This window comes from Lagenorhynchus albirostris, chromosome 20, assembly GCF_949774975.1.
Source record: "Lagenorhynchus albirostris chromosome 20, mLagAlb1.1, whole genome shotgun sequence".
Classification (NCBI taxonomy): domain Eukaryota; kingdom Metazoa; phylum Chordata; class Mammalia; order Artiodactyla; family Delphinidae; genus Lagenorhynchus; species Lagenorhynchus albirostris.
The window spans coordinates 53,766,450-53,790,715 of NC_083114.1; the positions used below are offsets into that span (position 1 = coordinate 53,766,450).

The window sequence follows — 24,266 nt, forward strand, 5'->3', positions numbered from 1 at the left end:
GTGTGGGGAGACAGTGACCTTGGGCTTGGCCTGTTTGGGAGGCCTGGTTTCCCCTTAGAACAAATCCCCAACCAAGAAAAAAATTTAGTTGGAATCAGACAGCCTTTGTTGGTCTAGAAGGCAAGGAGCTGGATTTAAAAATATATATTAATAAATCCCAGACAAATTCTTAATGAACACACAGGGATTCTGTGGTAGTGATTCCTCACAGAGAATAAGGTCATGTAATCCTGAGCAGTGATTAAGTCCAAACTACTCCGCCCCGAGCTACAAGGTTTGACAGAAATGGGGGTGCCGTTTACCAAGGTGTTGGCCTGACGTCACCTGCAACAGGTTCTGGCCTATTCTGGTTTTTTCCATTCAAGGCTTGTGATGCAGCTGGAACACTTCTGTCTTCTTCACTTGGCCATAGACTGGAGGAAGCAGGGCCACGGGGTGTTCTTGAATCTGGGCAGGTTTGCATCTTTCAGGAGCCCATCCCTCCCCGGCCTCGCCCGCAGGCCTCCAGGGGACTCAGACTCTGAACAAACCCACATTCACTGCAGGCTGCTCCCCGTGGCCCCTTGGCACTGCCAGGACTCACTCGAGACTATCAGCTCGAAAAGCGAGATAGAGCCTTTATTCACCGTGAGGGATTTGGGGCTACTAACCTAGATCACAAGGAGTCGAGGGTGCTCAGAGCTCCCCCCTCCCCTTCCATCAGAGTAACTAATACTCCATTCATGGAACTGGGCAGTCCAGGGCAAGGGTCAGTGGATGGGGAGGGGGTCGTCACACTCGGGGGTACAGCCCTGCTCTCTGCAGGGCCTGTTCACCCAACTTAGCCCTGGAGAAACACGCTGGTGACAAAGGCGCAGGTGCTGGGGGCAGGAGGGTGGCGCTGGGGTGGGGGTGAGGGCGCCTGCGTTGTGCTCATCCTGCCTCGTCTCAGCAGGCAGAGGTGAGCTCTGGGGACACACCTGGCTTGAGCCCCTTGGAGGAGCCAGCTCTGGTACCCGAGGGCAGGAGGCCAAGGAGACACTGCAGAGATCTCGTTCCCACGAGTCTGGAGCTGTGTGCACATCTTTGCCAGTGCCAGCATCATGCAGGTCGCCAGGACGCCCCCACTTCCCTTGGTGGCCATCAGGACCTGGTGGAGCCTGTCATAGATGATGACAGCACCAGCGCTGTCGAGGTGCCCAAGGTGAGGCAGAAGCCTAGCCATCTGCCCGCCAGGAAATGGACACCTCGTACCTAAGGGGCTGCGCCCAGTCCCACAAGTCTCAGTCCTGGGAGAGGCCTAGACCCCGGTCCATCTGGCCCAGGACTCTCAATCGACCCCTGAGAATGCCGCCCTAGCCCCTACCTTGTGTCTTGATGGGACCTAGTTCAATGAAGGTATCAGGTGGTGATGCAGAGGGGCTCAGATCCAGGACCCGCAGGCCAGGAAGAGAGGCACGATCTGTCCGGGTCTCGAGTGAGCTTTGCCCAGCTCAGCGGCCTTCCACGGTCCAGGTGGTGGCAGGAGGCGCAGGTGAGAAGGGCAAGGGCCACCTTCGCCACGGTTTGGCTTCGCCTTGGAGCAGGGCGGGACTGGCTGAGGCTGGAACCGAAAGATGGCCAGGAAGGATGACCATCTGGACACCCACGGCAGGGGGCACAGGGGCTGTGATGTCGGGGGAGGGCATCCAGAGGGAGGCTGGGTGTCTGCAGACGGCTCCTGTGGTCTCAGGTCACTTGGGGACCAGGAGAGGCTGGGCTGGGCAGGAATTGCGGGGGCGGGGACCACAGCCCCAGCCACATGCCCCAGCCACATGCCCCAGGGTTTCACATGGCCCCTGACTCCACTGTTCCAGATCGGTGGCCTCCGGGCCCTTCCCGCTCCAGTGACAAGGGCCCTGCCCAGCCTGGACACAGAGGAATGAGGACAGCAGAACGACGTGCGGTCCAGGGAAGAGGGCGTCTACCATCTTGTATTATTTTTCGGGGTCTGAGCCTAAAGTAACCAGAAAGAACAAGTGTCTGAACAACTAATAAAAGGGTTTGAGTCTCCAGGGGAGTTGGTGCAATCTGACTTCGAAGGAGAAGTTTGATTTTTTTTTCTTCCAGCAACCTTTCTCCCCTCTTCCAACAGAAACATCTTTTCCCTACAACCGGTGTCAGAAAATAGCTTCTGGCGAGTTGGGGAGAAACATTCCCAAACCTGTGAGGAGCCGACTTGGCCAGCCCCTTGCAAAGGGTCAGAGCACCACTGCACGTCTGAACCCAGGCCACCGGGACCCGCTACAAGCCAGAGTCTTGGGAAAGCCTGGCCAGTCTCAGCATGGCCACTTCCAGAGGCTCTGTGGCCTCTCTGGGTCAGTCTGCTTACCTGTCAGAGGCGGTGAGAGAGCTACTTTGATCACTTACCCCCAGGGCCCTGTCTAACCCGAAAACGGTCTGGTTCTGGGATTTTGACTCTGGAAAAGGGAGAGAAAGTACTTACTGTCCTACCCATCTTTCAGGGGCAGCCCCGAGGATTCAAATGAGCCACTGTGGAAAGGTTTTACCATAAAGGACTGAGCAAATGGGCATTTAAATTCCTGCCCAGGAGTGAAACCTACCAGAACCTGCTCCGCCCCTTCCCACCTTTGAAAACAGGTCCTGGTCCTCTGCGAATCACTCCCAGCCACACACACACACACACACACACACACACACACACACACACACACACACACACACACACACACACACACACACACACACACACACACACACACACACACACACACACACACACACACACACACACACACACACACACACACACACACACACAGTGTGATCTGAGAGACGGAGCAGTGGCCCTGCACCCCATCCACTGCCGGATCTGCACCACCCTTCCCACTAAAGGGGCTGAAGCCAGCCCATCTTCCCTTCAAATACCCTCCACAGAACTCCCCCGGCCCCGGCCCCAGTGGAGGGGATCCCAGAGGAAAGCTGCCTCGTCTCACATAAGCCCAGATGCTGCACGAGACCCGAGACAGGAGCCGGGCCCAGAGGTCCACGCTGATCGCACAGGACACGGACCCAGGCTTAGCTGAAGAACCCTTCCCTGGGGAGAGGTGTCAGCTACTTCGTGGCACAGAAGGAAAACCCAGCAGTGGCTTCCTGGGAGCTGGATTCAGAGCGGGGGAGGAGAAAGAGGAAACACCCACAGGCCAGGGTGGAGGGGCGGATCAGACACCAGAGCCCAGATCAGACACGACATTCCCAGAAGAAGGGTTAATAAAGCAGAAACGTGTTTATTAGGCACCCTTGCCCCTCACAGAGGAGCAAGACCCGGGACAGAAGCGCCTGAGACATCTCTCAAGGTTGCAGGAATCTCTCTGAAGACTCCAGAGAACGTAGGTGCTGACTGGCCGCCACCCCAGGAAGAACACGATTTGGCTGGAGCGTGGCCGCCGCAGGTGACCTTGACACGAAGCCAGGTGACCCTGACACGAAGCCGGAGTTGGCTCCTGGACTCCACAGACACTGAGGAGTGGGTGAGGGGCCCGGGGACGCCCAGCCGAACACTGGCAGATGGGGAGGGCCTCCCGGCTGAGGCCCTGACCTGTCCTGAGCCAGCGAGGGGGAGGGGGAGGGGAGAGCACGGGCTCCCAGGAAGACCCTCGCCCGGGTCAGGTCCCCAGATCTTCCCGCCTCCTCCTGGTGCCGCCTCAGTCCCACACGTAGGGGTTTCTAAAGACCTGGGAGTTCTTGTCTTCCTTCGGCAGGGTGGCCTCCTGGTGGCTCTGGGCTGCGTAGATGTCTTCGGCCCGCAGGGTGGAGTTGGCACTGCCCATCACCTGGCTGTTAGCAGTGGCCCGCGGGAGGATGACGTCGTAAGCTCCTTCCGACTGGAAGGAAGAACAGGCGGTGTCACAGCTGGGTTCTGCCCGGGCGGATGCCCACACACTCCCACTCCGCTTCCTGCAGGGCTGCGCCTGCCAGCTCCCCCTTCCCTCCCTGCCCTCCCCCTCCGCCCCCTTCCAGCCGGGCCTGGGATGGATGACTCCGAGTCTGGAAATGGAGGAGCTGACCTCTGACCTCCAGCCCCTTATCTCACCCTGCAGAGGGCCACCCTCTGGGCATGGAAATGAGGCTCCCAGTCACCTCCGATGGTCCTGGGGCTTCACACAGTGGACGGCTCTTTCCAAAAGGATCTTCCTCTCAAGCCCTGTCCCACTCCCTAAACCTTGGGGCCCAACAGAGAGTGAAACACACAGGGCTTCTGTGACCCGCCCGGCTACGCTCCCAGGCCCCCTTCCTCCAAGACTCTTAGCTGAGTACCCCTGGTGGCATTACACCCCCCCAACAGCATCACCGGCTGGTGTGCCGGGCCCAGAACACCCTTCTGTCAGGCCCCAGGCGTGTCACACGTTTCTCATCCAGCAGTCTGATTTAGAGACTTAAACCCCGAATGGTTTGGGGTTTGAGAGTTTTAAGTTTTGGAGACTTAAAATCCAAAGTCTCTGCCTGGATCCTGGTCGGAGCTGCGTTGGTCCTGTTCCTGTGTGGGTGGGGCTGGGGCATGGGTCCCAGGTCCCACCCTGGAGGGAAGGTGAGCGCCAGGCCTCACCTGCCTCATCCCTAGGCACACAGCTGCTACCAAACCCCCGCAGCTCCAGGGCCCCAAGCTGCCTTCTGAACCCACTCAGACCCGGGTGGTCCTCCCACCCCATTTACCATCTCCAACTCCCCCTCCCCATGTAGCTCCTGGAACATCTAGATCGAGGACGGGTTCTCCAACCTGGCTGTGTGTCAGAATCACCTGACTGTTTATGAAGCCACAGCCACGCCTAGGGGGCCCCACCCCGCGGTGAGCTGGTGAATGTTTCACGACCCTGATCTGTAATGTTGGCAGATCTCTGTGGGCGGTTATTCCCATCATGGCTTGGATAACGCCAAGTTATCAAGGTGACATCACTGAAGAGATGCTAACTGTTCGCTCCATCACACCGCTGGCCCTTGTGCCTTTTTAGCAAGCTCCCGGGGGATGGTAACGCTGGGGGTCGAGGGACCATGTTTCTGGAGCCATCGTGAGAAAATATCGATTAGTTCAGCTCCTTCCTGAAGAAGCACGACTCCATGCACACAGGTGAGGGGTGGCCAGGTGGGGCACCCTGGGTGTCTGGGGGCCGGCAAACTGTGCTTGTGCCCTTCAGAGATTCATTCCTCGGCCTATCCTGGCTCCTGGCCGCAGCCTCCCTCTCCTGGGACCTAGCTGCAGGTTCAGGCTCCGGAGAGCGAGGGGTCTCCCCAAGAGCAACTGTCAGCCAGCCGGGGAGGAGGCACGTATAGGAGTGAGTAAGACTAACCCACCGGCTTCCTGTTCCCACCCGCCCTCCCTTGGCTAATGGAGCATCTGGTTTCCAGGGCCCAGGGGAGGTGTAAGGTCGAGAGCTGCTGCCTGCTGGTGGGGGGAAGGGAGCAGGAGAGCCTCTTGGGACAGCTGTGGTGGAGCAGCTAATACCTACCCAGACCTGCCCTGTGGTCCTCGGTCCACCACGAATGGTACCTACCTGGCTGAGGCCCCCCCTTGTCCCTCCCTAAGCTGCTTAGGGGAAAGCTGGCAGCTCCCACCAGCTCAGAGAGAGACTGTTCTGAGCAGCTGTCCTCAGTGGGTGTTTGACACCCCGATGACACGGGGCAGACAGGTCCCGCCACAGTGTCGCGAAAGGTAGCGGGAGCATCAACCCCAGGAGGAAGGCTTCGGGAGCTGGGGTCCTGGGCTCCCGAAGGCTGACGCATCGGATGCAGAGCCTGCCTTCTCCCTCCCGCTGCCACCCACCCTGCACACCCGGGCACCCCACTCACCGGGGCTTTGTGTATCAGGGTCATCTCAGTGGGCTGGTACACACTGGTCAGCAGCTGCCCGTTGTACCCGCTGTACGGTGACACTGGTCTCTTAGCTGCAAGGAGACATAGCAGCTGTTCCGGGCTGGGCTTTAAGCTCCCTTTCCTGCTCTCAGGCAAGGCTCCCCAGGAGGCAGGGAGAGGGGAAAAGGGGGCTAGGCCAGCCCTGGGGGTGAGGCTGCGGGTGTACCCCACCCCGTGGAGCCCAGCATCACTTTGTTTAGATGCACAGAGAGCACAACGCTCGCCTTCCCCTGGGGCTTTCCCTGCAGCATGAGACCCCTCCCACCGAAAAAACGTCCCGTCAGCAACCTTCACATCCCCTTCCGCCCTCTGGGGCCAGAGGCCAAGAGGGGCACATGGACCTTCGGCCGCCTTCCAAGATGGCCAGCCTCCAGCTCTGGCCTCTCCTGCTGTGGGCCAGCTGCCAGGCGCCAGGGTAAATAAGCAGAGACCCCACTGCCCAAGAGTCTGCATGGGGCAGGGCTGGGTGCTGTCTGCCCAGGACCCAGAGCTCCACCGGGGGGACTGCAGGTACATCCGGTCCTCTGGCCCCCTGGCAAGTTTCCAGAACTACTTTCAGCTCTGGGAACACTTCCCTGTGCCTTCCGGGGTGTTGATTTCCCGATCTGTCCTACGCTGCTGGGCGCTGGGTCGGAGGAAAGCTGCTGGCCAATTCTGGGGGCCGGAGAGAGGGCTGAGCCGCGAGGGCCGGGGCAGCGGATGCCCGTCTCCTGCCGGCTGACGGCCCTGCGGCTCTAAAGGGACCACAACTCTATAGGGCTTCCTAAGTGCTGGGCTCACTCAATTGATTTTTCCATTTAGAAAAAATAAAATAAAAGGGAAAAAAACCCTTACAGCCCCAGAAGTGTTTGCCTTGAGGACAAAGGCTCTCTGGCCAGCGGGTGACAGCAAAGGTGGGGGCCGCCGAGGCTCCTCCCAACATTTGTCCCCAAGCCTCACCAACTGCACCTTCCCCCCTCACTTGGCACCAGGCTGTGCGGATGCCAGGGGCCACGCCACTGGGCAGGTCAAATGTCAGTGCCTGGCAGGGTGAGGATCACTCCTTTCCCCAAGGCAGAGACTACAGGGATCGCAGCTTGTAGAGAAAAAAAAAGGCAGAGAGTTCTGACTCTGAAACCTCCCCTGCCTCTGCCTCTGCCTCTGCCTCTGACCCCTGGCAGAGGTCCCAGAGGTAGTGCTCAACAATCAGGCAGGTCAAGTCTTAAGCCCCCAACTCCTCGATCAGCAGAGTAGGGGGTCAGCGTCCAGGCTTTCCGGGTCACAGCAGACGAAGGGGCTGTATCCAGCCGGCTAAGAAAGCACGTGAGACGCATGCCACAGGGCACATCCGGAAAGGCTCAATGCCTGACACTCAGTGTGTGCTCAATAAACGCTAGTGGTCCTTACGATGAACAAATGCCAGAAAGAGGCTCCTTCCTTAGGGAGCTGGGAGCACGTCTGGCCAAGTCTCCTGGAGAATGGCCACCCCCACCCCCTCCTGCCTCCCAAGCTTTTTCCGCCGGGGGCTCGGCCCAGGATGCAGGGGCTTCTCTTGCCTTCTTGCTACTTCCACCTCCAAGGCGCCCTCGGCTCCAACCACCAAGGCTCTGGGGCTGCCTAACACCTCAGGAGAGCCCCATGCCATTAACAAAGAGCCGGGGCAGGAGCTCAGGGACGAGCTGGCTGTCGGGTACCGGGTGCTGCTTAGATCAGCATGTGGCACATGCGATTTTATGAAAAAGAAAAACTTCTGAACTGAAAAGACTTTAAGAGGAAACTAAGACTATGGATATGTACATAATGGAAAAACAAGCTCTGGAAGGATAATAATTGAATCCTCAAAAGAATCCTATGAAACAGGAACCATTATTATCCCCATTTTACAGATGAGGAAACTGAGGCAGGAAACTATCAGCCAACAGTGATCAGTTCTGGGGACAGAACAGGAGGGAATGGGGTAGAACTGACAGTGGAGGGAAATTTTACCTGTAATGTGTAAAATTTTACAATGAAAATATATTCATGAATTGCGCGAGTATAGGAAAAAAATCCTTAAAAAAATGGAATTTAGGGGACTTCCCTGGTGGCGCAGTGGTTAAGAATCCACCTGCCAACGTAGGGGACATGGGTTCAGTCCCTGGTCCGGGAAGATCCCACATGCCTCGGAGCAACTAAGCCTGTGCACCACAACTACTGAGCCCGCACTCTAGAGCCACAACTACTGAGCCTACGCGCCACAACTACTAAAGCCCGCGTGCCCTAGAGCCTGCGTGCTGCAACTACTGAGCCCACGCGCTGCAACTACTGAAGCCTGTGTGCCTAGAGCCCGTGCTCCGCAACAAGAGAAGCCACCGCAGTGAGAAGCCCGCGCACTGCAATGAAGAGTAGCCCCCGCTCGCTGGAACCAGAGAAAGCCCGCGCACAGCAGCAGAGACCCAACGCAGCCAAAAAGAAATAAAGAATTTTTTTTTAAATATGCAATTTAGGGACTTTAAGGCAGAAAACTCTGGATAATCTCAGGAACCTCCCATTTTGCCCAGGAGACCAGCCCCCTGTCCTGCAGTAAACCACCTGGAATAAAAGGGGACCTGGGGGGAGTTCCCTGGTGGTCCAGCGGTTAGGACTCGGCTCGGCACCTTCACTGCGGCGGCCCAGGTTCAATCCCTGGCTGGGGAACTAAGGTCCCACAGGCTGCATGGTGTGGCCAAAAATTTTTAAAAACTAAAAAAGTAAAATAAAAGGGCACCTGGGGAGGATGTCCCATGACCCACCTGAGGCTGGCTCGTCCATGGAAAACGCCTTGTTTTCCACAAACATGCTCTGGCCCTTCTGCTCTTTCAGGATGGTCTCGTAGCCCACGCCCCGGGTGGGGTACAGGTCCCCCTGGTAGCTCTGCTCCGGGCTGGGCTTGGTCACCTGGGAGACCTCAGGGATGACATAGAAGAGCACGAAGGCCCAGGCATTGGCGGCGAGGGTGATGGCCAACGTGGGGTCATCCCACGTGGGGCTGTTGCGCTGCCGGTTGCCGTAGGTGTACATGACAATCCAAACCACCCAGATGGCGATGGAGGTGGCCGTGGTGAGCAGCACGAAGACCCCGTGCTTCCGCCAGCGCTTGAAGCGGCCGCACAGGGCGGGCCAGGCCCCCGTAAAGGCGCAGAGCAGCAGCAGCATGACGTAGATGAGCGCCATGACAAAGTCCACGTTGGCAATGGCACAGGGGGAGGCGGTGGCCCAGTTGGCACTGCCGTTGGCCGGAGGGCCACCCTCGCCGCCCCCTGCCCGCACCAGCGTGATGACCAGCCACTCCGTGTTGATGATCACCTCCACGAGGCTCAGCAACAGGGCCACGACGAAGACCACCCAGCCCCGGGGCCCGTGGTTCTTCCGGACCAGGAAGTTGAGGGCCAACACGTGGGCCACCAGGCAGGAGAAGCAGATGGCGAACAGGACCCCGAAGAGGAAGCGCCGAGAGGCGCAGGTGGAGAAGTCAGGCTTCACCACGCAGGCGAAGACGAGGCAGAAGAGGCCCAGGGTCCCCAGCAGGAAGAACACCTGGGTCCCCAGCAGGCTCCGCTTCTTGGTGTCCTGCACGAAGGGGAGGCTGGCCACGAGGAAGATGGTGAGGACAAAAGTGGTGACGATGCCCGCCCCCGCCACTGCCTCCAAGACGATGCCCCAAGCCCCAGAGCGGTCACACAGGTTGTAATAGAGGGGGTTGAGGTCCGGGCTGCAGCCAGCTGGGGCGTGGTTCTGGGCCCGGGCCCCTGGGAGTAGGAGGAGAGGCAGTCCCAGGCATATCAGCACCGCTTCCTGGATGGCCATCCTGGCTCCCAGGCCAGGCCCCAGCTGGGTCCCTAGAGACGGAGGGGAGAAAAGGCACAATCAGTCCTCCAGGGCAGACTCTGACACACGAGGTGCCGTCGCCCCCATCCTGAACCACGGCACACTGATCTTGTCTGTGCCTCTGGGCTTCAGAATCGTTCTTAACACAGAACTCCTGGGCCTTGTACCAAGTGACCAGAGAGGCAAATGAGATGAAACCCAAGTGTGATCCCTGTTCCCTGTCATGGAAAAGAAGGAAACTGTGCTGAATTTTCAGGCCCCTCCCCCTCCCCCAAATCATAACCTGGGCCCAGATATTCCCTGAGCTCTTGCAGGTGGGCTGGGGGCTGAGGTTTGCGAGCAAGTTCACTCAGCACTCAGTTCCTCTCTGTCCCGGGACTTCCAGAGTTCAAATGGCCAGACACCATGCCCCTCCACTCCGTCCCCGTGACGCCTAAGTCTACGGCAAATCAGCCACGCATTCATTCATTCAGCGAGTATTTCACAAGCACCTGTAACAGGTGCAAACCGCAACCAGAGAAAGTGAAGAGATGATTGAAAAGTTGTATGTATCAACACTTTTCCCCTGACGCCTCCCTACCACTGCCCTTTTCTGCCCTTCATTTTACGGCTTTTAGTGCCAACGCTTCTCCTCAGAATCCAAAGTTCTTCGGAAGCTCAGTTGCTAGAGTCGCAAGAATAAAATCAACGAATTTCTGGGCCTTTCCTGGTGGCACAGTGGGTAAGACTCCGTGCTCCCAATGCAGGGGGCCTGGGTTCAATCCCTGGTCAGGAAACTAGATCCCACACGCATGCCGCAACTGAGAGTTCGCGTGCCTCAACTCAGGAGCCCGCCTGCCACAACTAAGACTCACAGCAACCAAGTAAATAAATAAATATTAAAAAAAAAAAAATCCACCACTTTCCCAGCTAGGGAGTTAATGACTTAATGCAAAAATCCTCCTATGAGGCATTAACATTTTAAAAGCGAGAACCAGGCAAGGGCAAAGCAAAACCCAAAGAAATTAATCTATAATGGAAGAAATTAATCTATAATGTGTAGAGGCACATCTACAGTTGAGGCACTGTAGCTAGAAGGCAAGAAAGATGTCTTTTATTCACACCAGGAAGGTAACTTACTACTGCAACGACTCACTGGACCGGTCCCGGACAGCAGCCTTACTAAATGCTGTAGACTGGCACCAAAGAAAACCAAACCCCTGCTTTCAGTACCAGCTGGATTTTCCCTGTGTGAAGTGGAGGTAAAGAGTGTGGCAGGTTAAGAGAAATTAAAGACCAAATCAGTGAGTTTTCTACTCAAAGACTTTAAATTTACCTGGAGGACAGAAAATTTAAATGCTCTAAAAAGCAAGTCATAAATTCCAAAATTCTATGAAATGCAGGGACTCCACATTTAAATCACCCCTTATTATGTTCAAGTAACTAGGTGTAACCCCGTCTCTTCCTCTCTCACTTCTTGGACCCAGGAACTTTCCAGAAAGACAGCAACCAAGCTTTCCTGGGCTGATAGTGACCACTAGTGGCTGGGAGGGGAATGGCATGATCCAACTTCCCCACCACCTCTTTCTTCCCTTTAGGAGGTGGAGTGTAGATTTGCACACCGCTAAGCCCTTAATGTTTTCACCATTCCTGGTTAGTTAATATATAACAGGCAAACAGAACTGTCTCTCCATGATTGAGAAAGGGAAGGACGCTGCTACTAAGTCAGAGGAAATAAAACTCAAAATTAAGTGAAACTGACAGAATAAAGATCAACAACTTTCCAAGTCCTGTAAGATATCCTCTACATATGCTCCTTGAAAGCATTTTAGGTCTCTCAGCCTTCCCAACTACAACCTCGTCTGCCAATTAAGCTTGCTTTTCCCCAAACAACACCTACCATTAACTTTTTTTTTTTCGGTACGCGGGCCTCTCACTGCTGTGGCCTCTCCCGCTGCGGAGCACAGGCTCCAGATTGTGCAGGCTCCGTGGCATGTGGGATCTTCCCGGACCGGGGCACGAACCCGTGTCCCCTGCATCGGCAGGCGGACTCTCAACCACTGCGCCACCAGGGAAGCCTTACCATTAACTTTTAATAAATTCACACTCCTGTGTGAATTTATTATTGTTTTCCTACATAAATGGTACTGTAACGCAGCTAGTTTCTCTCGACTTCCAATGCAAAAGCATGTTTTCCCTACATCACGATTTAAATAAGCTCTTGTAGGGGACTTTGTGTAACAGTAAATCAATAAAGCACAAACTGTACTTTATTTACAAGGGCTGGGAAGAGAAAAGAGGAATCGGAGAGGGCTAAGGGATAAGGAATATTGAACCACTCCGGGAGATAATTAATGGATACCGTGCTACGGGGTCCTAGGCACTCAACTCCCTCATGAGTATTTCTGGCGCACAGCAAAACAGCTAGACCTTGGGGTGAAGCTGGAGATGTGGTATGAACCCTGAGAATGGTCACTCAGACTTAGCCTCCGGCAATCTGCACATCTTCAAGAGCTGCTCGTCCCATCTCCCTCCGCCGGGTCCCCAGGTCAGAACAGACAAATATTCCAAATCAGCAAATATTTACTGTGCGTCTAGGGGGACCGGGCCCAGTAGTTCCCCTAGACGCACAGTGGAAAATACAAAGATGAACAAACACAGTCCAAAAGGTAGGTCTACAAGAAAACTACCCAAAGAAGAACAAGGTAAGTGTCACACAAAAGAATTTACCTCTGGGGAGAGAAAAGTGCTACAGGAACACAGAGGAGGAAGTTCTTCCCAGCTGAAGGGGTCAGAAAAGACAGAGCGAAGAACACCTCCCAACAGCATTTTGTTCAGTTTCTAATCAACTTCACCAAATATGAACTGAGTCTGTAAAGGGAGGTTGCAGCTGGCTGGCTACAGATTAGAGACACTACAGGGAAGGAGTTTAGGGCTTGATTCTAAAGGCAGTGGGTAGGGAGGGTGGGAGGGAGGCAGACGCAAGAGGGAGGAGATATGGGAACATATGTATGTATATGTATAACTGATTCACTTTGTTATAAAGCAAAAACTAACACATCATTGTAAAGCAATTATACTCCAATAAAGATGTTAAAAAATAAATAATAAAGGCAGTGGGGAGCCACTGACGGCTGTTTTTTAAATGATGAGGGCATAACCAGCGTTGTGCTTTAAGATTTAAGTCTGGCAAAAAAAGCATAGGCAATCGATTTGTTGAGGACACATTCATCCCCCACTATAAAGACCAAGGCCAAAGGTAAGGCCTAATGGAGATCTTTTCCCAGATAAAGTCTAAGGCCTGGCTGGATGTGGGGGAAAGGATGCTAAGTCCACGCTGCAAGTTCGAATCTTGTAACAGCCACGTCATTACAAAAGCCGCTCCCACTTAGCCTGCGACCACTGTGTCAATCCCTCTTCTTGGTCTGTCTTGCTCTTAGAGCCATACCTGCCTGTACCTTGCGAGAATCCAACACCTCATAAGAACTGGGGCCAGGGCCAGAGAAGCTTCACAGCCCTCACCCCAATTTCCTTCTCACTTTGCTGTTGGCCCCGGACCTTACCCTTCAAGCCTGTCGGTCCCACCAACATGGGAACTTCAAAGTGGGGGAGTGGAGAGACAGGCAGACACCAACTCGAGTGGGGAAATCGGACCCATTGGGCCTGGTTCTTGTCCACTGCCTGGGACAGCGACCCTTGGAGGCCAGCAGGAGACTTAAAGAAAGCTCAGCCCATCCAGGAATGCAGATTCAGCCAGCCAAGGGATGCTGTGTTTGAAGATGGCGGCCAAGGGGGAAAGGACTTGGATGAAACAGACCAGCTCTGCCTTGAGACTCTCCCTCCTGAGGGTCCCTAGAGCCTGCACTTCCAGGCTGTCTTCTGAGCCTCGTTAGAATTGTGTGCATAGGCGTCTCCCCTACCTGGCTGTAAGGTCTGAGGGGAGTGAACAAGACTTGTTTTTCTTAGCATCCCCTGCAACATCTAGTCTTGCACTGAACACAGTAGGCATTTGAAAAGCATTCACTGAACGGATTTGGTGCCCATTTCTCCCCATCCCAGTCCGCCCTCTTCATTTTAGAGTCACGTCTCCTGCTTTAAGGTTCTCAGTAGGGGAGACTTCCCTGGTGGTCTAGTGGTTAAGACTCCGAGCTCCCAATGCAGGGGGCCCAGGTTCGATCCCGGGTCAGGGAACTAGATCCCACATGCCACAACTAAGAGTCCGTGTGCTGCAACTAAAGATCCCGCATGCCTCAACTAAGACCTGGCACAGCCAAATAAATATCTTTTTTAAAAAAAGGTTCTCAGTAGGACCAAGGAGGGGGACCTCCTTCAGTCCCATGAGTTCCCCCCACACCATGGCTGCAGCCCAGCCGAGCTGCAGATTATTTTCTGGACAAAGGGGCCCTTTTGCTTCACCTCCCTGGAATCAGTTATACAAGTATTTTTAATCACCTCTGAAATCGGCCTTTCCCTAGGCTCAGCCACTCAGTCCCCAGCTCAGGTCTGAGTCAGCCCAATCCAGTTCCAGAATCCCCTTCCTCCCTCTTTCCCTCTCCCAGGGGAGGCAGAGAGACCTCAGCAGAGTGGTGGCTCAGAGGCCCAGCCAGCCCTGAATGGGCTTCACCCAGCAAGGATGAGGCAGCCAGGCCTTCTCACCTTTCCTCACTCCCCGACCATCTACACGAAAGCCTGAGAACCATCCTGAAAAGGGCAACACGAGCTTCACACTGCAGCCTTGGTCTGTCTCCTGGGCTCAAAGGGACAGAGTAAGATACAGACCCACAGCCAGGGACCTTCAAGGGTGCCACGACCATGTAGAGGCCCCTCTCCGAGGCGCCTAAGCAGAGCCACAGAGGAGCCTCCTTCCTGCCGGGTCTGCCGCCACTCAGCAGCCCATGAAGAGAGACGGATGGACCCACTGGCAGCCTTCCCACATCCTCCCCTTCTCCCATCCATCTCCTCCTTCCTCTCCGCCCCCGGTTAGGTCCTGCCGTCTTACTCCTCTGTTCAGGGGGCTCTGGTGTTTAAACCAACCAATAAGAAGAGGGGTCGGAGATGCCTGTACCTGTACGGGGCTGCTTCAGAGCCCAAGTTGGGGGGTGGGGTAGAGGGCTTCCAGGAACCCCAGGCTTAGACCTTCACACCGAGGGTGGATATTCGGCTCCCAGTTCCCTGAACATTCTGAAACACGTGAGTCCTCAACCCAAGGGTCCGCTCTGGAAAGCCACTCCGGAATGCGCCCCACCCCCCTGCGGCACGCCCTTCCCCAGCCACAGATAAAGGCCCAGACAGGGAACCTCCAAGAGCACAAAACCCTATTTCAACATATTCGGGTCCCTGAGCTCTAGGATCAAGAGCGTGGGTTTTTTTCAATGACTGCGTTTTGCTGGATTTGAAACTGTGGGTTTGGGGCTGGAGAGGCGCAACTGCACCTCCGCGGCTGGGAAGGGCGCAGGAAACCCCGTGGGGCGTGAGGGAGGAGCGGGGAAAGAGAAGGGATCTAGAAGCCACGCCGCCAAAGGTAGAGGGCCTACGACTGACCGAAGTTCCGAACGTCCCGCAGGAAGATTAAGCCCTCCCCTCCCTATACCTCTCGCCGGGACCGGGGTCCACACCCACGCTCCCCTGGATGGCGGAACAGAAAGAGCAGGGGGCCAACCTCTCTCCCATTTCCTCAGGTCCCAGAAACCTGCCCTCCCCATCCACGGTAGCGGGCCGCGGAGAGGACGCCGGCCCCCCAGTCACTACTGGCCGCGGAGTCACGCAGAGAGGCTGCGAGGGAGGAGGGGGTAGTCCTTGGAGACCCCGATCGTGGAGTTCTCCCTCGCCGCCAACTCCGAGCCGCAGCGCCGGGCTTCCCACACCCCCAGTCCCCAGCCTGCTCCGCTTTGGAAAGTTTCTGCGAGCGAGCGAAGTAGAAGCGGTGTCCTCCGCCCCCCGGTTCGCCACCCCTGGGCCTCAACCCTCGCCCACTCCCCACCAGCCCGACCCCACTCTTCCCGGCGGCCGAGGGGAGGGCGGAGCGAGCAGGCTGCAGCCCTTACCTGGGACGCGTCGCCGGCCCAGCTCCGGCGCGGCGTCTGGGGCCAAGTCCAGGCGGGGCGCGAGCGGGGGTGGGAGGGACTCGGCGCAGAGAGCGGGGCCAGGCCCAACCCTGGTCTGAAGTGGCGGGGCTCAGGCGGGGGATCGGGGCGCAGGGCCTGCCTCTCCCCGGGACTCGGAGCTGGCTGCGCTCCGTCTCTCGCCCTCGCGCTGGCCTCTGCCCGCGCTCGGCTCCTTTCTCGCAGCGAGGGTGGGCCGGCGCCTGCATCACCGTGACATCACCTCCATTGAGGAGCTTATCGGGCGCCCGCGGCGCTCCAGGTACGTGCAATCCGCTTACACAGTAACAAAGCCCGGCCGGCCCTCCCCCCACCCATCCCCGACTCACCTCCAGGCTGCGACTAGACGCACTTTCCGGCAGGGGAGGGAGATCGGAGTTTCTGGCCAGGCCGGCTTGTGGGCTGCTGCTGTTTACTGCCACGCCCCCGCACGCGGGCGCGCGCACACTCACGCGCACTTACTTTCGGGACTCGGTTTTCTCTCCGGAAAGCGGTTTGGGGTGCAGCCCAACACAGTTCGCGGGCGGGCTCTCCCTCTCCGCGAGTCCCAGCGCGCGCGCACACAAACACGCGCGGGGGCCACCTTGGTGCGTCTCTCCGGGGCGGACACCTAGTCTTTGTCACCTTCGTCCTGGCTCTCCCGTGAGACACACGCGGGGCACAGGTCGCCGCTCCGGACGAGAGCGAGGCGCACACTCAGATACAAAGTCTGTCTTTGTCGCGCCTTCTGCCCTCCCCGAGCTTGCACACGTGGACACACCACACACCGAGCGTCCACCTCTTGCACGCGCGATCCTTCCCCGGCACCCGGCTCACCAAGTGTGCGTGGGAACGCCACCGCGCGCGCCCCTAACGCCGTGGGCCGGGCCCAGAACCACTCGGGACCGTGGGCAGAAGTCGCCCTGGGTCCGACTACCCGGCGCCTGGGTTTCCTGCGATCGCCGGGACACGGTCCACCTTAGCGCGCGCTCCCCTCCCCGTGTCCCCGTTCCCTGTTCGGACCTGTCCTAATTAGCCTTCACGGTTCACTTCCCCGAAGTACAGTGTTTAACCCGGCCCCCGCGGTCTCTGCGCTCCGTGACACATTGGCCTGGCCACCGAGTCCTGCCCCTGCCGCCGCCCGGGGACTTTTGCACGAGTTCGAGTTCCCCCCTCCCCGTACCCCAACCTCACTCCCTATCCCGGGGTGCGTCAGCGGGTTGCCCCCCTTTCCTCCCCGGTCCCAGGAATCAGCAGAAGGGGAACTGCAGAAATGGGGAAGCGAATCCAACCTAGGATCACCCCGGCCCAGTAAACAGATTTTCCCGCTGCCTTCCCCCAGGGCTGCGGGCTCCGCGGGAGGTGGGCTACGCAGCGGGGCCTAGTTGGCAAGCGCCGGAGGCCCGGAGGGGCCGCGGCGCACGGAGAAGGGAGTGCTTGTTGCGCCTGGCCGGGGCCCAGGGGACGCGGAGGCAGGGCCGGGCGCCGGGTCTCCGGGGTGCTGGTTCTCGTGACGCCGAGTTGCCTGGGGGATCGCCAGCGGCGCGCGGTCGGAGTCAGCCGGTGGCCGGGCGGGCGGCTGGGCGTGTTGGTTCTGCCCGGAGCGCCCGGGAGGAGGGCGGGAATCGTGGGGGGAGGCGGCTGGTCTCGGGCTGGGGGTAGCAAGGTGGGGGAGGGCGCAGGCAGAGGGGAGGGGACCTCCCGGGCTGTTTGTTTGCGTGCTTCCATCTATGACAACCAGAAGTCAAACTCCCTGAATCACCCGGAGCTGCCGGAGCGATAAACCCCACGCTGGCTCCTCCCCTCGCACACCAGTTTTCGGACTCCTGGAGGGAATGTTTGCTTAGCAGCCTGGGCTGGCGGTGAGGCCCTGCTTTTCTAGAACCCTATATCTCTTCCTGCGCCTGGCCCTCTCTGGCTGGCCTGGAAAACGTGAGGACTGAATTGTTTCAATTCTTTTCAATGTTGGGAGGAAGAGCGCATTGCTGTGCCTTTGGTCTCCTTCCCCTAATAACTCCACCTCCTGCATCTCAGGGACGACCCCGCGCACACACACACCGGACGTGAGCACGTGCAGACCTGTGTAAGGGCCAGGCAGTGGGGGGCCCACCCTGAAAGGGGGAGCAGCAGGTCAGACCTTCCCGAAACAGATCAGTCACTCTAACCTCTGACTAGTTTTCATCAGCTGGGCAACCAACGCTGAAACAAGTTTGCTGGGAGGGGTCCCTCATTAGCATATGTTTAAAGCCAGATCTAGGAGCCTGGGAAAGGGGTGGGGAGAGGGGTGGGGAGACCAGGATACAAGTGACCTCAGGGAGACACAGGGGAATTCGGGATCTGTCTCGATCGTGGAGAACCCCTTCACCCTCCAGAGACTTCTCCCATGAGGCAAGTCTCACCCCTCCCTCCGGGCCCAGGCTGGGGCCAGGTTGGGGTATCCGGTGCCTGGCCACCCACTGGCGGTGGTCTGGAAACAGGCCTGGACACCTCAGTGCCTGAGCTCCGCCCCCAGCCAGCCCTGTGCCCTGAGGGCAGTGGAAATGTAGGGCCGTTTTCTGAGAACGGTTTGCTCTCCCCCTTTCCGCCCCATCTCACTCTGGAACATCTCACTCTGGAACAGGATACGCCTTCAAGACAAAGGAAGGCCCTCGGGGCAGACGACCTGGGGCTTCTGAGGCTCCAGGATCCCTGGTGCCCTTGGCTTTAATCCCCCAGGGCCTGTCAATAGCAGGAACACTGGAGGGTGGAGATCCTGAGAGCCTCACCCCCAGCCCTGGGAGCTGGACGGCTGTGGGTCCCGATGGACATGGCCAGTGGCCGGGAGAGAAGTTTGGTGGGAGGCGCCATTGCGTCAAAGACTCCAACCGCAGACTCATCTGCGCCCCCAGGTACCCTTCGCCCAAGGCTTACATCGGCACGTAAGCCTTTATGAACTCCCATCTTCCCCAAAAGGTAACACTTTGAGAAGCGGTCCCATAGGGACACTGCCTTCCCACTGTTCAGATAGATCTTGGATCAATGGATTGTGTGGACGGCAAATGTACTCCTTCTTCCCAGCACGGTGTGTGAGTTCCTGTTGGCCGCCCGCTGATCGAAACTATCTTTATGCATTGGAACAATTCCTTTTTGAGCCGCATGAGTCTAAGCTAGTGACAAGGCCCAGGGTGGCGTGCAACTTTGCCACTTGCCGGTCGTATGGCCTGGACAAGTCACTTCACTGCTCTGAGCCCCACTTTCCTCTACTATAAAGAGGTCAGGATAGCACCACCCCCAATCCTTGCAACGAAGCCATGTCTACGATGGGCCTCGCACAAGCTTGACACTCAGATGCTCAGTGATGAACCTCTCCTTTCCTGGTCCATCCCCTCTGAGCCTTAGTCCCCTGACAGTTAAAAAGGCCTAGCAGTGGGAATTCCCTGGTGGTCCAGAGGTTAGGACTCCACACTTCCACTGCCAGGGGCGCGGGTTCAATCCCTGGTCAGGGAACTAAGGTCCTGCAAGCCATGCATCGCGGCCAAAAAAAAAAAAAAAAAAAAAAAAAGTTCTAGCAGTGTTTAATCCAAACTCTTGTAGTAGCCTCGCTGTGCCATGCTCTGGGCTTCTCCTGTGCTATTCCTTTCCTCCCCCAACCCCCTTTCCCTGTCTGACCAAAGGTTTTTAAAACCTGTCCTGCCTCAAAGCTCAGCTCCAATGTCCCTTTCTCTGCCATGCTTTCCTCACCTTCCCCAGAATGAACCGTGGTGAGCTGCCCTGTTTACCCACAGCCTAGTGTGCATTTGTTTATTTATCATTTATCTCGGTGTATCTTAGCCTTCTCAGTTCTTGTCCTCTCAATAGCAGGGGCACGTCTCACTCGTTTTGTTGTTCCCGGTATCTGGCACCGAACCTGACACTCGGTAGATCCATTTATTCTATGGTTTGAACCCTAGCAGCAAGAGTTGAGACATGGCCCCTGGAGGGCAGCCCCCTGCTGACCTTCCCCATCACCCTGGGGTGGACCACTGCAACCACCATGCAAACAGGGCCGTACCTGCCTTGCCCACTGGCCACAGGCCTTCCTGGGAAGCTGGCAAGCCCAGTACCTGCTGCAGATACCACCTCCCCTGGGCCGGCAACGCCCTGCATTAGAATGCAGGGTAGGGGCCTTGGCAACCCAACTTGGGGCACTGGAGGAGCAGGTGAGCTGGCCCCGGGGGTGCTCGAGGTCAGTTCTGCTCCCTAGAGGGGCTTCCCTATTGCCTGGGTAGCAGGGGTCCTGGATTGCCGGTTCAGTGTGCAGAATCTCTTTCAGGAGCCATTTCCTCCTCCGGGAACTGGGAGGCCGGCTCTCCCTCCCTAGAGGGTTGAGTGCCCCTGGTCTTGCCGCCTGGCCCCCTGGCCCCCGTGGAGCAGACGTAGTCCCTCGCTGAGCTGAGGGCGAGGCTCTTGGCCCCCTGACAGGTAGGTGCCTGGAATCTTGCACTCGGCAGCTGGGTGTCCCCAAACCAGCTGGTAAACAGATTTTGCGTTTGACCTCTCCTTGCTCCCAGGCTCCGCATTAACTGGTTCCTGCCCAGGCTGCGGTGTCTGGCTAAGTTTCCTCTTCTCTTCAGCTCCTAGGACTGCCGGCTTGGAGCAGCCTGATACCACCTGGCATTTTGAGAGGACCCAGGTACCAAGGTGGCCCCTTAAGAAGCAGGAAGCCAGGGGCCAGGGATCAGGTGAGATAAACACCCATTCGCCACAACCCGCTGCCCATGGATGGCCCCTCTGGGAGGGTGCCCGGAAGCGGGCCTAGGGCAGAACCTGCCGGAATGTCACCTGACGCTGAGCCCGTCCATGGTGACCACAAAATCTGCCTCTCCCTCTCCCCCCTTCCCTGCCCATGGCTCAGTGGCCACTAACCAGCTCCCTGTTAGAAGGAGAGAGCTGCATTTTCTGAGCTGCCCAGGTCTGGAGAACCTCCGTCAATAGACTGAGTGAATCTAGGAACCAGGGTCCAGGGATTCAGGCCCCTCAACCCGCCCCTTCCAAAAACAGAAAAGAAATGTGTACACAGCAGTGTTTAGTCCCCCTTCCCTTCCTTGAGGAAGAGTCTCCCCTCACACCCCCCCACGCCCCCCTTGTGAGAACATTTCAGGGCACGCGCACCCTCCCACTGGGGTTACACACACAACCTAATCACCCTGCCTGCAGTCGTCCTTCCGTTCCCTGACACCTCCAGTCACCTGCAAACCCCCTCTGCTGCGGGACATTCACTGACTTCCCCCTGGCATTCTCGGCTCCTAAGGTCGTCACTGGTTCCCACTCCCTCTGAGTAAAAGATCTAACTCCCTTGCCCAGCATTTAAGGCCCCTGCAGCCTGCATTCAACCTGGACTGGCCACCTCCTCTCCCTCCTCTTCCCCACAGGAAACGGCCACTGCAGCCTGAGAGGTCAGCTCTGGGTCTGGCCACTGGACTGACCTTCCTGTGGCTTCACTCACAATGTCCCCCACTCTCAATCCAGGGTGCCCCTTCCCGGCCTCTCTAAACTGTTCCCCCTTTAAAGCCTCTGCTTCTCCCAGAAGCCTTTGCTGGTGACCCCACCCCATACAACTCCTCCCTCTGCCCTCCCAAAGCTTCCCCTCTAGCATGAATTTGCCAATCTTGTGCTGCTTTGCACAGTTAATTATATTTTATACATAGATATCTGGCCTCTGTAATTCCATGATAGGCTCAGTGAGGAGCAGATTTCATGCCTAGCCTTCCCTGCAGCCCCCAGGATACTGCTCTGTACCTATAATAAAATGGGTGGAATGATGGGCTGAGACCTGAGGCATGCCGTCAGCCTTTTCTAGGGGGAAGGGGTGGGCTCCGGGTCTAGGCTTGGCCTGGCTGCTGTCCTGAGCTCCACACTCAGATCCCCGCCTCCCAGAATCCCAGGCCAAGAAGCTCAGAGACACACAAACACTGGCTCATCTAATAATGCAACAACACCCATGATAGTTTATACCTCTGTGTAGCACTGTACAACTTTCCGTGTCTTTTATATATATTTGATCTTGACAACCCTAGGAGTTCAATTTCAAACTGAGGTTCGGGCTTCCCTGGTGGCACAGTGGTTGAGAGTCCGCCTGCCGATGCAGGGGACGTGGGTTCGTGCCCCGGTCCGGGAAGATCCCACATGCCGCGGAGCGGCTGGGCCTGTGAGCCATGGCCGCTGAGCCTGAGCGTCCGGATCCTGTGCTCCGCAGCGGGAGAGGCCACAACAGTGAGAGGCCCGTGTACGGCAAAAAAAAACCCCAAAAATCCAAAAAACTGAGGTTCATAAAGGCTAAGGGACTAGCCCTGGATTAGAACCCACTGGTTTTAACTCTGCTGGACTGGTTTTAACTTCGCTGTTCTATGTCCCAAAGCGCTTTCGTATCTCTTATGTAGCTCATTTTCTGCTGTGTGAATGTTTGTTTATGTACATGTCTCATGTCTTCAACCAGGGTGTAAGCTCTTTGAGGGAGAGATGTGTACCTGGTCCATCCTTGCCCGTGACAGGGCCTCGATCAGTATTTGCCAGGGGGACTTCCCTGGCGGTCCGCACTTCCATGCAGGGGTCACACTTTCTATCCCTGGTCGGGGAAGATCTCGCATGGCTTGCAGTGCAGCCAAAAAAAAAAAAAAAAAAGATTTCCGAGGGAATAAATAGATGAAGGTTCTGCGTGGGCCAGTACAGGAGAAGGACGTTGGAAACAGAGCTGACCAGCTGTCTAGTCTGCAGCCTTCCTTCTCAGCCCCTCTCCTTCTCCCAACAATCCCATCGCCTTCAGAAACCAGCCTCACGACAGCGCTGCACTGGGCAGCTGCCTGGCCTGTGGCTGGGCTGTGTGTCTCCCTCTCTGCCCTTTCTCCCTTCTTCAGCCCTGTTCTCCTGGTGGCCGCCAGCCCGCTGTGGTCACGTCCTCTCTGTGCTCACCGCAGCCTGCCCACCTTCAGGACGGCTCTGCCCTTCATCAGCCTCGCCAGCCACCAGCCTAGATGACCCAAAGCCTTCAAAAGACACGGTCTCTGCCCCCACCCCTTCGCCTGGGATTTGGGGGCACCCTGAGGGTCCTCTCAAACTCAGCCAGGACCCCAAGGGGACAGGGGGAGAGTCAGGGTGCCACAGGAGAGCCAGAATTGCCTGCACTCACCAGACGTGGCACCTCCAGCAGGGCAGTGCCAGCCAGCTGGCATCTGGGTGGAGTTCGGTCCCAGCTGTTCCGGCCGCTGCTTGAGGCTCGACTCCAGCTCCGTTGCCGGAAGCCCAGCTGCTGCGGTGCAGCCCGAGGCTGCTGGGAACCGAGCTGCGCTATTCTGGGACTGTGATGGAGCTCCGGGACGCCTGGCAGCAGCTGAAATTTCAGCCCCTTTGGTAGACGTGCTGTTTGCTTTCCCTCCGATGATAAGGCAGAGTTCAAATCATCATACAAAGTTCAGAACCACTGATGGTGCATCTGAGTATCTTAATAGCAGTTGTGGTTTTGCTAAAGTGGGGACTGGCCATAAACAATCTATACTTCAGCCCTTGGCTACAACAGCCTTCATTCTTGCTGTCACTCACACCACACAACCTGTAGTCATTTTCCTTTAGTCTTATAGTTTGTCCTCATACCCACTCTGCCACATTAACCCATCCACTGGCATTCTGGTGCAGTCCCTCAAATTTAAATCCAATGATGGATTTCCTCTGAGAGCCTTCTCCCTCCCTCCCTCCCTCCCTCCCTCCCTCCCTCCCTCCCTTCCTCCCTCCCTTCCTTCCTTCCTTCTTAAATTGAGATGGGAAGATCTGATTCTGCAGTGCAAACAACCAAGTATGAAGACTGAGTTTGGTTGACAAAAGACTAGGGTCATAATCAAACCCAATTTGCAACAAAGTTAAGCCCCCGTGATTAACCTGTTTTGGGAGAGCCCTCAGAGAAGCCCCCTGAGATGATGCCTGGTTTTATTATCCTCATGTGGGAACTGGAGGCCAAGTTGGGAAGAGAGCCTACCTAAGGTCACAAGTGATGGACGTAAAGCTTAGGCCCGGTGTTTTGATCTCCTGCCATGAAATCATAGACTTTTAGAGCTGGAAAGGGCAACAGAGTTGTCCAAAGAGCACAGAACTTGCTCGTCTGTAAAATGAGGTGATAATCCCTGCCCCTCTTCCCCTGTTGATCGCTGCAGAGATTACATGAAACCACGGATCTGAGAACCCTTGGCTGGAGTGACCAGTGATTTGGGACCTTCCGGTCCCAGGCTCGTCTTCCTCCGCTGCCAGTCTGTGTAGGGAGAAAGCAACTCACAAAAATGGAAACAAGCTTGTCCTTAGGCTTTCCCAAACGTCAGCGCACAGCTTCAGGGTCCGTTGTTGTGTTTGTTTAAAAAGCAGATTTCTCGGTTCCATTCTGGGCTATGGAATTTGAGTCTCTAGCCAAGAAGAAGCCTAAGTGGCTGTCTGTAAAAATCCCCTCTCCCCACTGCCAAATATGATTAATGATGCACACTGCCCTTGAGAACCAAG

The 24,266-nt window shown here is 56.8% G+C and overlaps 1 protein-coding gene across 6 annotated transcripts; it reads right to left on the minus strand.

Annotated features, from left to right (window-relative positions):
• Positions 1-903: 903 nt before the first annotated feature.
• Positions 904-22,939, minus strand: GPRC5C (G protein-coupled receptor class C group 5 member C). Of its 6 annotated transcripts, none has more exons than XM_060135217.1 (5): positions 16,121-16,576; positions 8,637-9,722; positions 5,824-5,918; positions 3,714-3,863; positions 3,247-3,458 (listed from the first exon to the last, which is right to left on the minus strand). In XM_060135217.1, exons 2-5 carry the CDS (start codon positions 9,688-9,690, stop codon positions 3,270-3,272), a joined length of 1,488 nt encoding a protein of 495 aa, XP_059991200.1. In that variant the 5' UTR covers positions 9,691-9,722; positions 16,121-16,576; the 3' UTR covers positions 3,247-3,269. The 6 variants fall into 6 exon arrangements, 5 of the variants coding, with proteins under 5 accessions (XP_059991198.1, XP_059991202.1, XP_059991200.1 ...); XM_060135216.1 differs by lacking the exon at positions 16,121-16,576 and adding an exon at positions 15,735-16,080; XR_009537697.1 differs by lacking the exons at positions 3,247-3,458; positions 16,121-16,576 and adding exons at positions 4,778-5,034; positions 22,915-22,939 and having other exon boundaries at positions 3,728-3,863.
• Positions 22,940-24,266: the final 1,327 nt, after the last annotated feature.